Source organism: Theobroma umbraticum, unplaced genomic scaffold, assembly GCF_002168275.2.
Source record: "Theobroma umbraticum cultivar Fairchild unplaced genomic scaffold, ASM216827v3 scaffold_4.1, whole genome shotgun sequence".
NCBI lineage: Eukaryota > Viridiplantae > Streptophyta > Magnoliopsida > Malvales > Malvaceae > Theobroma > Theobroma umbraticum.
In genome coordinates this window covers 4,356,093-4,368,171 of record NW_018397258.1, presented here as the reverse complement: position 1 = coordinate 4,368,171, position 12,079 = coordinate 4,356,093, and the positions used below count along the sequence as shown (strand labels likewise).

Here is a 12,079-nt window from a genome sequence, read left to right as displayed (position 1 = left end):
ACGTGCAGAAGCATACATTTCTCATCATGTGATTTTCTGCTCTGTTTTTTTTATCAACAATTGATGGCTATGATTTATCAGTTGCATGATTTTGGTGTATGATCATTCCTAACATTACAACCAGATCAATATACAGTATACTTCAGCTGAAACTTAGGTCAAACATTAGTAGTAACAGATATATTTCGCAACAGTAAATATATAGTATGGTAGTTTTCCTTTAACGTTGAACCAGACTTCATGTGCATTTTTACTGTCTAACTTATTAGAAGTGCATAACTTATAAGCTTAGCTGTAAACGAAAAGAATGATTGAAGGGTCCTGTGGTTGGCAAATGTGATATTCCAGTTGCCAAGTGTCCTTTTATGTTTTCTGCCTGTCTTCTCGGATTTTATCCCGGAATTGTTCTAATTGTCTGATTTGCCACCGAAAGATCAGGGCAGGGTAAAGTTTTTGTACCGATGACAAGATGTTAATGGAAGTTGAATCCCTCCCAGCTGAATTTGTCCAACTGATAACATTTTTTCAATATTAAAATTCCCGGTTCCAATGATTTTAATTTATTTGGCAAAATTGGACTGGGGTGATAGATACTATATAGCACTAGTAGCTTTCAGTGAATTTCCTTTGGATATTATCTCATGAATGCAAGTCGATAAGCTCCCCTTTCAATCATTCTCACATTTCTGTTTCTTTCAATTATTCCTCGGTTTAGTCATTTTGGATTCTCTCTCTTATGCAATACAATTTGTCATTAACGCTAACCTTGTGAAGATGAAGCTAACCCACTGCCCAGAAAATTGAATAATTGATGTGTTGCTGCCGGTCCATTTCTTGTATTCGCTTGGCCCTGGCTCCACAATAAGTTATCACTGACCTGGTGGAGGGAGCCGGAGACCGCCCATGAACACAAAAGACCAATGGCTTGAGTTCCCTATGTCTGAGTGCTTCAGAGACAGGAAGGCAAATAGCACTGCTGTGCTATAGTCAGCTTTGCTTACAGGGACAATGATGGTGAAATTGGGTTGTTTGTTGCGATGCCAGGGGGCAGAGCGTCAATGTCAAACTCGAGCAGTGAAGCCTATTCAGCCTAATAATGTACCTGAAGAATTTAGGTCTCTATGACCCTGTTCCTGTTTGGTCCTTTCAAGACAGTAATAATCACAGAATTGACAAGGATAGGGTGTTCAGTCTATAAACCATCTTTTGTGAGGAATAAACTTGAGTTAAAAAGTTAATTTGCTCCTTCAAAACTCAACGCCTGCTTGCTTCTTAAGTAATTTAAACCATGGATTTGCAGAATGACCATAAGTTCTCCTTGTATGAAAAGGGCAAACAGGATGGGTAAAGGAATGAAAATAATAGTGATGTATTGTTGCCTAATCTAACAAACAAAAGAAAGAAGTGGACACGGAAAAGAGATAGTAGGATGAAGGAAGTTTTCTGACCACGTAATTCCTACCACTGTACACCAAAAATTTTTTGCCTGGTGGCTTGCTAGCTAACAGGAATAGTTGAGAAGACGAGATAAGAATCATAAACGATGGTGTTAATGCAATCATGTGAAGATGCTACCCAGGTTGTATTCAACTCGAATAAACCATGGCCTAGTTGCAAGAAATTCTAAAATAATACATGGAATTTCCTAACATGCTGACAATGAATTTGCCTGGACACTAGAGAAGGTGTGAAATAGATTTAATAGTTAACTCAAATTATGAAGATTTACAGTTGACTTAAAAATGAATGGTTGATTAAGTTGCAAGTCCCAAAAGTTGTGCTTTTAAATAATATGATCACAGGTATATTAATCTTTCTCACGAACAAACAATCAATAGGACCTTACAGTTAGTTACAAAAGCAAACTCCTGACCTGATCGAGTTCCGCAGCCTGATAAATCCTATAAATAGGCAAGATCACGAGGTCAGATAAATATCAGATCCGAGGGTCTTATTTAAAAGTTTGAGCAGGCTCACAAAGAGACTTCTCAAATGTCTAAGCCAAGGTCAGTTTATCTTTGTTTAATACTTTGTTAGATCTGCCTGTGTGAATTGACATTCTTTCTCCTGGTATTGCATCTCAAAAAATTCCCAACTCTTAATTGTCTTCTCCAATGCTGCAAATACATTTATAGATTAACATTTCTTACGTATGAGATTTTCTAGGTTGGAAGGTAAGGTAGCACTTATCACAGGTGCAGCCAGTGGGATTGGTGAAGAGACGGTGAGATTGTTTGCAGAACATGGGGCTTTTGTTGTTATCGCTGATGTCCAGGATGATCTTGGGAATCAAGTAGCTGCATCATTAGGCCTAGACAAGGTTAGTTACCACCACTGCGATGTAAGAGATGAGAAGCAAGTTGAGGAAACGGTGAGTTACACGGTGGAGAAATATGGAAAGCTGGACATTTTGTTCAGCAATGCTGGTATCCTCGGCCCGCTAACTGGAATCTTAGAACTTGACATGGATGGCTTTGACAACACCATAGCCACAAATGTTCGAGGTGTTGCTGCCACGATCAAGCATGCTGCTCGTACTATGGTGGCTAGAAATATCCGCGGATCCATCATATGCACTGCAAGTGTAGCATCTTCCCTAGGAGGGACTGGTCCGCATGCTTATACTACATCAAAACATGCTATCGTAGGCCTTGTCCGAGCAACTTGCAGCGAGCTAGGGGCTTATGGGATCCGAGTCAATTGCGTTTCTCCATACGGAGTTGCTACACCTCTTGCTTGTAATAGTTACAATTGGAAACCAAGTGAAGTGGAGGCCAATATTTGTTCATCGAGCAACTTGAAAGGTATTGTGTTGAAGGCTAGGCACATTGCAGAGGCTGTATTGTTTCTTGCTTCTGATGAATCCACTTACATCAGCGGGCAAAACTTGGCAGTTGATGGAGGTTTTACAGTGGTTAATCACAGTTTTTCAACACTTACAAAGTAATGGTTGTCATAGTATCGAAGCCAATATTAAAAACAGATTGGCATTTAATTCTGCTTCTCTGGAAACTTTTATAAGCAAAGCTTTCTTTAGCGAGTCAAACCCTGTTACCAGCACATTCCATGTGCATTTTCCTTATAATCAGGAATGCTATATTTTTCTATTTTTTACTTGACAAATCCATCAGTCTTGTCTGCCAATGTCCCAACTCTCAAGCTTTCTCCACTCTTCCCTTGTTTCATTTTCTGATTTTCAGCCCTGTATTTCGTGGTAAAGGACAACATGCATCAAAAGAACAAATATGCACTCTTTCTATTCTCGAATACTTGCTTTTTTTCTCCCTTTCCACTCAAAAATCAAAGCTACGGTACAAAAGACATAACTTGGATTTTCCTCATTTTAAGCAGCAAGAAAATTCTGACGTTTGAATCTTTTGACTAGTAAAAGTCAAAAATCCTTATGGAAATGTGGGAGGAGTCATAGTGATTATTAAGGCCTGTTGTTAACTATCTCGCAGCTTTGGCTGCGATATTAAGACAACAACCAACAATTTAATTAGTGCTAGAAAGGATGACGGAAACTTGAAGCTGAAGCCAAGAAGACTAGCACATTAATTCGGTGACAGCTCTTCATGTGGTGAAATACCAGAAGAGAAAAACCTCTTAGTTGGTTTCCAAATGATTTTCATCTGCACATTTTGGCTGCAGCCCCTGGCCAGTGCTTTCCTTTATGCTGCTCAAACAATAGCAAGCTCCTATTCTTCTGCTACTGTGCATTGATTGAGCAATAAAAAAGGCCACACCATAATTTTACAATTTCTCTCTATACATCTACCATTAAATATTAATTTAAGGACCACGATATGGCTTTCGATGTTTTTCTGTCTTTACTGTTTTGCTTTTCCTGTATTTTCTTTTCTTCTGTTTATTTCCCAAAGTTTGTTTAACTCTCCTGGTGGTAATAATAGTTTACAAGGAGGAAGATGCTTTTGTAAAGAAAGTCTAAAAGTAACAACTTCTAAAATTGCTTCTGAATTAAGTTTATATTAAACATAATTAAATCTATAGTCTATAAGGAGGCATGCTAGTTCATGCTAAGATTAGCAGCAGAAGTTTAATCCAAATTTTCAACCAAATCATACTTAAAATACTAAATGGGCATCCAAGTACAGTGTAACAATCAGACACACATGCTTTGTTAATAAAAATATTATACTTAACTTATAAAAATACTATGCATTATTAGCACGAGAAGATAGCACATTCACCGAAGAAATAAATATACATATATATATATGTTAAGTCAGTTTTCTCCTTCAGGAAGTTTTTGAGTTTTGGTCTAGCTAATGCCAGTAGAATCAACTGATCAGGCTTCACTTCAATGGATTTTATTGATATAATTACCTTCAAAGATGGAACTTCCCTAAGATGTATATAATTATAGGCAAAAATGCCTAGCCTTTGTTCCCTCAAATCTAAGATTTTGATCATCAGAAAGTAACAGACGGACCATGTCAGGTTTCTTGATCAAACTAGAAGTTTCAACGAAAATCGTCCGACCCCTATTTGGGATTTTCCTTTAACTTTTAAATATATATATATATATATATATTTACCGACCAGATTCCCCTTGCTGTCAAATTGAGCTATTCTTTTTTTTTACTTTGAAACAATAATAAAAAAACCTTTATCATAAACGTGATTCCAAAGACTCAAACCAAACAGTCAAAACTACCATTCGTGTATCCAATTCAAGAGCTAAATCTCTACTAAACAAAACAAAGTTCTAGTCTTCGACAGCTTACACCAATGATGATCATTAGACGCCCTTCTTCCCTGAAACTTTGACATCAATCGCCTTGCATTGCAAAAGGGCAAGATTCCAGCAGCCGTAGTCTAAACCATGGCCCTTGTAGTATATTGGTATGATTTCATTTGTTTTGGCATTGTGGCGGCTGCCTTCATTGGGTCCTTATGGGTGCTATGGAGAAAGGAAGCTGCGTCTAGATGCGAGGACAACAGCGTATACGAGAGTCTGTTAGCTGCTCGACCGGATGTTGATGGGTTTGTTCGTGCCACACCAAGGGCTCATGTTGGCTCCAACCAGCTATGGACCAGTTGTTGGAAAGGGGTGCACCCAGGATGGCTTGTGTTGACTCGTTTTGCTTCACTTGCAGTCATGGCCGGATTCTTGTCGTGGGACATAGTCGAATGGGATGCAACCATCTTCGTTTACTACACTGAGTAAGTTTCTTCATGTTTGATTCTACACATTTGTGTATTTCTATGCATATTTAGGCATTTCAGTCATCAATATTAGTGAAGTTCATTAGAGGTAGTTGATTAGATCACAAGGAAACATTTTAAAATTATAGCTTATTATGGGAAGGGAGTGTCTCGCCATAGATTGAATAACAGGCATTCACATAAAAAATTACTGGTTACCATATAGGGTTGGACCATTTGGTGAGCAACTAATAGCCTTGTGATCACTTGAGAAAATAATAATGAGCATTCTTTTTCTTTTTATTATTATTTTTTGTTCACCGTATAAAACCCAAATTGTTTAAATTTAGTAATATTTGGAGAAGGAATTAGACTAGTGAGTGGGTAATTAGGTTATACCTCTAATCACTAGTAAGAAATTCTATTTTCAACGATAAAGAACAATGAGAAGAGTTGAAAACCATGCCAAAAGGCCCAAAACTCAATGCTACATTTCCATTTCTTAGGGTCCAATCCCATGGGCCAGAAAGCCTGAAACATATGAACATGAGGGTTGGTTGATTACTTAAAACATACAACAACACCCACCCCAGCTAAATTCGGAGCCTACCCAAGTCAACTTCCAGAACTACCGTTTTTACCTTTAATCGCCAACAAGCTACCATTCTTCCCTGAGAGAGGAAAAACTGGGAAAACTCTGATCACCAAACTCCATTTCTTTTTCTTATATTCCTAACTTTCACCCAAGTCCCAATTCTTTACATCCCTTAATCCAATGAGAAATGTCTAATTCGGACGATGAAGGTTTCGGGTACTGGCTTAGATGGCAAGTTCCAGTGTGTGCATTTATCATCGTAGCCCCATCTCTTTTAGCTTCATATGTCATCAAGAAAGTTAAAACAGACCCATTATTTTTTGATGATTTTTGGAAGCCACAGTGGAGAAAGCTCAACCCCTGCTGGCTTCTATGCTATAGAGCTTTTGCTTTTGTGTGCTTGGCTTGGATACTGTATGAGATTGTTGCCTTGGATGGAGCTTTTGCTTTCTATTTCTACACTCAGTAAGATTATATCCCAATACCTCTCTCATGTTTTTGTTTTTCATACTTCTTAATTTTTACTGACTATACTTGGCATTTGCTAAGAAGATTGAAGGAAAAGAAAACTAAATAATCTCGTGCTGTCTTATTTGTTTGTTGTTAGATTAATGCTTCAGAGATTTTCCTTCATCCTATGTTGAACCTTTTTGTTATAATTTTTCCGCTTTTCATGATGTTAAATCCCTTTGTCTTTGGTAGAGAAATGAGTGTTTCTGATACCTAATATATGATGCAACAACTCTGCAGGTGGACATTTGCATTGGTTATGGTCTATTTTGCGGTAAGTAAAGAATTTAAATCCCATTTCTCTCCGTTATCTTTTCCTAGTAGTAATATTCTTTTATTGTAGCTTCTCTCTCTCTCCTTTTTTTAGAAAGGCAAGCTCTGTTTCAAGTATGAACAGATAGAGATAACGTGATTTCAATAATACAAAATTACATACCTTTTTCTTTGTTGATTAAACTACATTCTTTTTGTTGAAGTAGCCCCTTTTTAAGATATGCCCTTTCTCTGTGTAGCTGGGGACTGTCATATCTGCTTATGGATGTTGGGTGTGCTTAAGTACACCTCTTCCTGAAAATGGTGCAAGGGATGAATTTCTGAAAAGAGATGTCGAAGAGGGTAGGACTGCAAACCCTGTAACTTATCAGGAAAAAGATGTCAGGGGTAAAATCAAACTGCAGAGTCACTATGCTCAGGAGGAGTTTCAACAAAGAGCAGGGTTTTGGGGATATCTTATGCAAACTATATATCAGGTCAGTCATGAAGAAATCCATCTTTTCTGTCCATCCTAAAAACTTATTATAGCTCAAGTTCTCCTATCTCACATGTGCAATGCGTCATCCAGGTCCAGCTAACTCTTCAAAGAGTTGTGTTTTAATATGATCTTCATCCCTTTCATTATTACAAAATGATTACCAAAAACTTCGAAGCAAACACTGATCAAAGACAGATACCACAGCTATATTAAGTGTTCTGAGCATCATTCCTTAAGGCAAATGGGTTGAGCCTTGAGACCATTAATACTGGACTGGTGTCTTTCTTTCCTTGCAGACAACTGATTCCCTAATTTCGCTTCATTGCAGACCTGTGGAGGTGCTGTCATCCTGACAGACATTGTATTTTGGTGTATTATTGTTCCATTTTTGTCAAACTCACACCTTGGACTGAACATGGTGAGATTTACTTCATATAAACTGTCTATGCTACATTATGGAAAAGCCTTAATTTGATGGAAAGTTTATTGGCATCTGCTTTGTTTATTCAGTTCCTGCTAAGCTTGTTGAAAGATGAATTTTGACTGGCCTTAAGTCACAAATGCTCCATGCATTCTTCTATAATAGTATCATTAGAGTTGACTGCACTTACACAAGAGAGCTTGACAAAGGTTATGTCTCAGTTGTTGTCAGTTATCTATGCTATGAATCTTGTATGATTTTCTATTGACTACTATTCTCCTGTCCCTTTCTTAAAGTTCTTCAAATAAATTTTCCTGATGAATCATTGAATTAATTGTCACAAAGGACAGTTACATGGTAGAAACTAAACTGTTTCATACTAATTTTTTGCTACCTGAAAATGCTTGTTGAGTGTAGTGTTTCCTTACAGACTGCTGCTCAATGCTATGTGATTGGTACCATCATGCATCTTCTGCATGTTTTTCTTTCTCTCCTGCCATTTTTTTTTCCTAATAACCTTCCCTTGTTTCCTTTTTGGTTTATATATGAAAAATCATCACCACAAATTTTTAATGACTGCAATTGGATTCAACCAGTGGTTCATATGGCAACATGACTAAAATCATTTTAGAATGCTTTCTTTCCAGTTACCACCTCTCCTAACTCATTCACAGACTTGTGGAAAAAACTATCAATAGATAAGTAAGAATTATGCTTGCCACTAAGTTTTATTTGCAAGCCTCTAAGCACTACTGGCTTATGTAATGTTATAAATCATACTGGAATCCTAGAATGGATGGTGAATTACTAGAATGCTCACTGATTCTTGTTTATTTCTTTCTGACAGTTAATGGGCTGCATGCACACTTTGAACGCTGTTTTTCTTGTAGTAGATACCGTTCTCAATAGCCTTGTAAGTATTGCAGCACTAAGGGAGATCCTTTTCTTAAATGTTGTTCATTTCTACAATAAATTCATATAAATTCATCTTGTTTCCCATAACACATTTAGTGCTCAGCCACAATGTTGCATATCTTTAAATGAGTCAAGAGAGGGGAGTTAGAAGAGGAAACAAGGGAGAAAAAAAAAAAGAAAGATGAAGGAAGAGGGAACATAGATAATTTCTGGATTTCCTTTATGAGTTGCTGCTTCCACTGGTTAATATTAATTAGATCTCATCTTTTGTGTCAGCCCTTTCCTTGGTTCCGGCTAGCATATTTTGTTCAGTGGAGCTGTTTGTATGTTGTTTTTCAGTGGGTCCTTCATGCCTGCGGTTTTACATGGTAAGCATAGATCTTTTCTGGATTCTGCATTGCCTTCTTGTCTTTCCAAGTTCTGGTTAAACAACTAGTAACATTTGCTCATACTAAACTAGGTGGCCATATCCTTTCCTTGAGCTTGATACGCCATGGGCTCCTTTATGGTAAGCGGCTAACACAGTTTTATATCCGATCCCGTTTTCAACTGTAAATCACTTAATATAAGAATATGATGGATGCTATGCATTGTACAGGTACTTTGCCCTGGCTGTGGTTCACATCCCCTGCTATGGGATATATGCACTGATTGTAAAAGCCAAAAATTCGATCCTCCCAAGATTGTTCCCTCATGCTTTTGTGAGGTCATACTCATACTAGTTTCTTTCTTTATTTATTTCAAATCCACTGCTTTGGATGTGGTAATCTGCTTTGAGTGTATGCTTATGTATATGAAGACGGGGGTTTTGCTTCCATTCCCTCTGCAGATTGTGGTTTATACACCTTTTGTTGCATAATTTTAACACTTGGACAAGTACTCCAGCATTCCTACCAAAATCAAATTATATCCTCCTGATTTTTTGGGCTTATCTGACATGTTTATATATTGCTTTTACTTCTACGAGGGTTCTATTATCTATTTGCATCTAGTGAATGGTAGGATAGTTAAAATCTATGGATAATGATAATTTAATACAGTAAGTATCCAGAGTAAGGAAACCATTTTTCTTCATTGGATGTCGAAGAATGCAAAGAAAGCTTTCTGCAATTAGCAACATACAATCGTGAAGGGCATAGACCGCCAGATTCAGTGTATAACTCGATAGTTAATTCCTTGCTTTACTTTAAATTGTGATGATAAGAGACGATGAGACATTATCTTACCAACTGTGATTGCCCTCGCTCATAAGATGTAAAAAGGCTGTTTTGGGCCGCTTAATACTGATCACTCTTGTCAAGGGAAGCCCATTAAAGTTTATTGAACTATGGAGGAGGCCTCCTACAACTAGGGCAGGATAAAACACATTAGTATATAATCTGATTCTCATGTGCTTAAAGCCTTAAATTCAATTTCCTCGACAGTGGATTCCATTCCATTTCCACCTCTCTGAAACTCTTTAAGGTAGATAGAAAACCAATTACGGAAAGAGGAAAACTTCAACACCAACCCTTTTCCCAACCGGTTTCACTCTCTCATGCTTCCCATAATTAACTGACAAGGAACGATAGAACACTCTGCAACAATTTCATAAAACACCACCAAAAAGTTGCAGATTCATGCACATGAAGGATACCTTATAACATGAATAAGACAGGTGATACCTTCTATTACTCCATAACCTCAACAAGCATCTCTGAAAGGTTTCAAAAAAGTTCCGAGTGGAAATATTATATTTTTCTTGAAACAGCAATGCAGAAGTTTACCACCGCATCAACCAGTATGCAATGAGAAGTATCTTCAATATGTAGACAACTAAAACACTGAAAACAGATTCTACAATGGAATGCAGGGTTTTGTAGGTGATTTAGATCAAAATTGTGAAATGAAGAACACAACCATAACTCCAGTAATGATTTATATAGCTTTAAGCGATTGGTTAAAAATAACCCTTTTACTGTCACTTCATTTTTATCAGACAAGACTCGAGTTACTCAAACCCCTTTCCAATGCTCGGGGTCTATTGCACAAAGGAACCACAATCCATACAACCATGTCAGGCATACAAAGCAAACAACAGTCTGGGTCCCAAAAAAGAACTTCAATCAACAATTTTCTTAACAGAAGAATTCTAATCCAATAACAACACTTACAATGGTTAAACATTCAAAGGTAGGAAATATTAGTATAACCTTGAAAAAAGATTCAAATGGTCCATGGGTTTTTGAAATTCTATATTTCAAGCATACATCTATTCACCAGAGAACAACAAACCATTCGTAAAGGTAAAACATGAATAAAAGAGCCACATCAGTCATCCACCAGACATAAATAAGTAGAAAACCGCATACTTGGATTCAAACAGCTAAATTAATGATCAAAAACTCCAAAAACATATCGAAAGTATTGTAACATAATAAAACATAACACAAAAATAAAAAGTCTAACGATTATTGAAAATAAAAATCCTAAAACTCATACTGAAAAACTATAGATCCATTTTTATCACGAGCCGAACAGAAGTCGAACCCTACTCAATCCCCACCGGCCTTCTGGTAAACGTAAGTGAGCCCACACTTACCGCAATAGTGCCTATCAAAATGGTTAGCCATGAAAGTTCCGGCCCCACACTCCGCATTAGGGCACTCTTTCCTCAACCTCTGAACCTTACCGGATTCATCCACCTTGTAAAACTGGAGGACCGCGAGCTTGACCTTCTTCTTCTTGTGCTTGATTTTCTTGGGCTTGGTGTAGGTCTTCTTCTTCCTCTTCTTGGCGCCACCCCTGAGACGGAGAACGAGGTGAAGTGTGGATTCCTTCTGGATGTTGTAGTCGGCTAAGGTGCGGCCGTCTTCGAGCTGCTTGCCGGCGAAGATGAGACGTTGCTGGTCCGGCGGGATTCCTTCCTTGTCTTGGATCTTGGCTTTGACATTGTCGATGGTGTCAGAGGATTCGACCTCGAGGGTTATGGTCTTCCCCGTTAGGGTTTTGACGAAGATCTGCATCTTTGCGTTGGCTGAAGATGCAGAGAAAGTGGAGGAGAGGGCTTCGGCTAGGGCTTCAAAATGGGAGATGAATGAGGGTTTTCATATGGACAAAAACGGGTGGGGTTAGGGTTTTGTGGGAGTGGGGGCTGGGGTTGAAAGTACCTAATCGCCCATGGTCTCTGGGCTTTGGGCGTTAGATTTCTATTTGGGCCTGATATATTGGAGCCCAAGCCTAATGTAAATATTTTCTTTTTTCAATTTTATTTTTTTAATGACTAAAAGCAGTTCAAAAATTCAAACAGAAATTATAATTTTTCTAAAAGAAAAATGTTTTCTATATTTATATAATATTATTATTAATTTTATTCTTTTAGTTTTAGTTTTAGTTTTTAACTTGTCATAAACGAAACAAAACTAAATTTGCACCTTTTTCTTAATTTTGGTGTTGATTAATGAAATTAGATACAGAGCAAATTTAACTCTCTATGATGAAACCAAAAGGCCCAAAAATAGAAAAGAACTGGCGATGTTAAAACGGGCAGCCTTTATAATTCGATTGTGTACATGTGTTGCAACCTTGTAACCCCAAAAATAAAACTACTACTGCTTTACGATAGATGCTAACATCATATATATAAATAGTAAAGAGAGAAATATGATATAGTAACATGCAGAATAAATATATAAACAACAATCATTGATTCCATTGAAAGAATTTTATGATAGAAATG

At 37.4% G+C, this 12,079-nt stretch overlaps 3 protein-coding genes across 4 annotated transcripts; 2 read left to right on the top strand and 1 right to left on the bottom strand.

The window, feature by feature from the left end:
• The first annotated feature begins 1,867 nt into the window (after positions 1 to 1,867).
• Positions 1,868 to 3,107, top strand: LOC110414097 (short-chain dehydrogenase reductase 3b-like). The gene is made up of 2 exons (XM_021425159.1): positions 1,868 to 2,006; positions 2,167 to 3,107. Exons 1-2 carry the CDS (start codon positions 1,993 to 1,995, stop codon positions 2,945 to 2,947), a joined length of 795 nt encoding a protein of 264 aa, XP_021280834.1. The 5' UTR covers positions 1,868 to 1,992; the 3' UTR covers positions 2,948 to 3,107.
• Positions 3,108 to 4,731: 1,624 nt separating this feature from the next.
• On the top strand, positions 4,732 to 9,292 carry LOC110413613 (protein rolling protein). Of its 2 annotated transcripts, none has more exons than XM_021424481.2 (8): positions 4,732 to 5,187; positions 6,515 to 6,548; positions 6,787 to 7,023; positions 7,354 to 7,443; positions 8,294 to 8,359; positions 8,638 to 8,729; positions 8,822 to 8,869; positions 8,960 to 9,292. In XM_021424481.2, the coding sequence occupies exons 1-8, from the start codon at positions 4,847 to 4,849 to the stop codon at positions 9,081 to 9,083; spliced, it is 1,032 nt and encodes a 343-aa protein (XP_021280156.1). In that variant the 5' UTR covers positions 4,732 to 4,846; the 3' UTR covers positions 9,084 to 9,292. The 2 variants fall into 2 exon arrangements, with proteins under 2 accessions (XP_021280156.1, XP_021280157.1); XM_021424482.2 differs by lacking the exon at positions 4,732 to 5,187 and adding an exon at positions 5,755 to 6,229.
• A 1,401-nt stretch (positions 9,293 to 10,693) lies between these two features.
• LOC110413701 (ubiquitin-ribosomal protein eS31 fusion protein-like) lies at positions 10,694 to 11,459 on the bottom strand. Its single transcript, XM_021424626.2, has one exon. It carries the CDS (start codon positions 11,364 to 11,366, stop codon positions 10,896 to 10,898), a length of 471 nt encoding a protein of 156 aa, XP_021280301.1. The 5' UTR covers positions 11,367 to 11,459; the 3' UTR covers positions 10,694 to 10,895.
• Positions 11,460 to 12,079: the final 620 nt, after the last annotated feature.

What these genes read in the sequence shown, in the direction of transcription:
- LOC110413701 (XM_021424626.2), bottom strand. Translation starts at nt 11,366, where the DNA reads ATGCAGATCTTCGTCAAAACCCTAACGGGGAAGACCATAACCCTCGAG.
- LOC110413613 (XM_021424481.2), top strand. Translation starts at nt 4,847, where the DNA reads ATGGCCCTTGTAGTATATTGGTATGATTTCATTTGTTTTGGCATTGTG. An exon ending in TGGTTATGGTCTATTTTGCG is followed by an intron (nt 6,549 to 6,786) that starts GTAAGTAAAGAA and finishes TTCTCTGTGTAG; the next exon opens with CTGGGGACTGTCATATCTGC. An exon ending in ACGCCATGGGCTCCTTTATG is followed by an intron (nt 8,870 to 8,959) that starts GTAAGCGGCTAA and finishes TGCATTGTACAG; the next exon opens with GTACTTTGCCCTGGCTGTGG.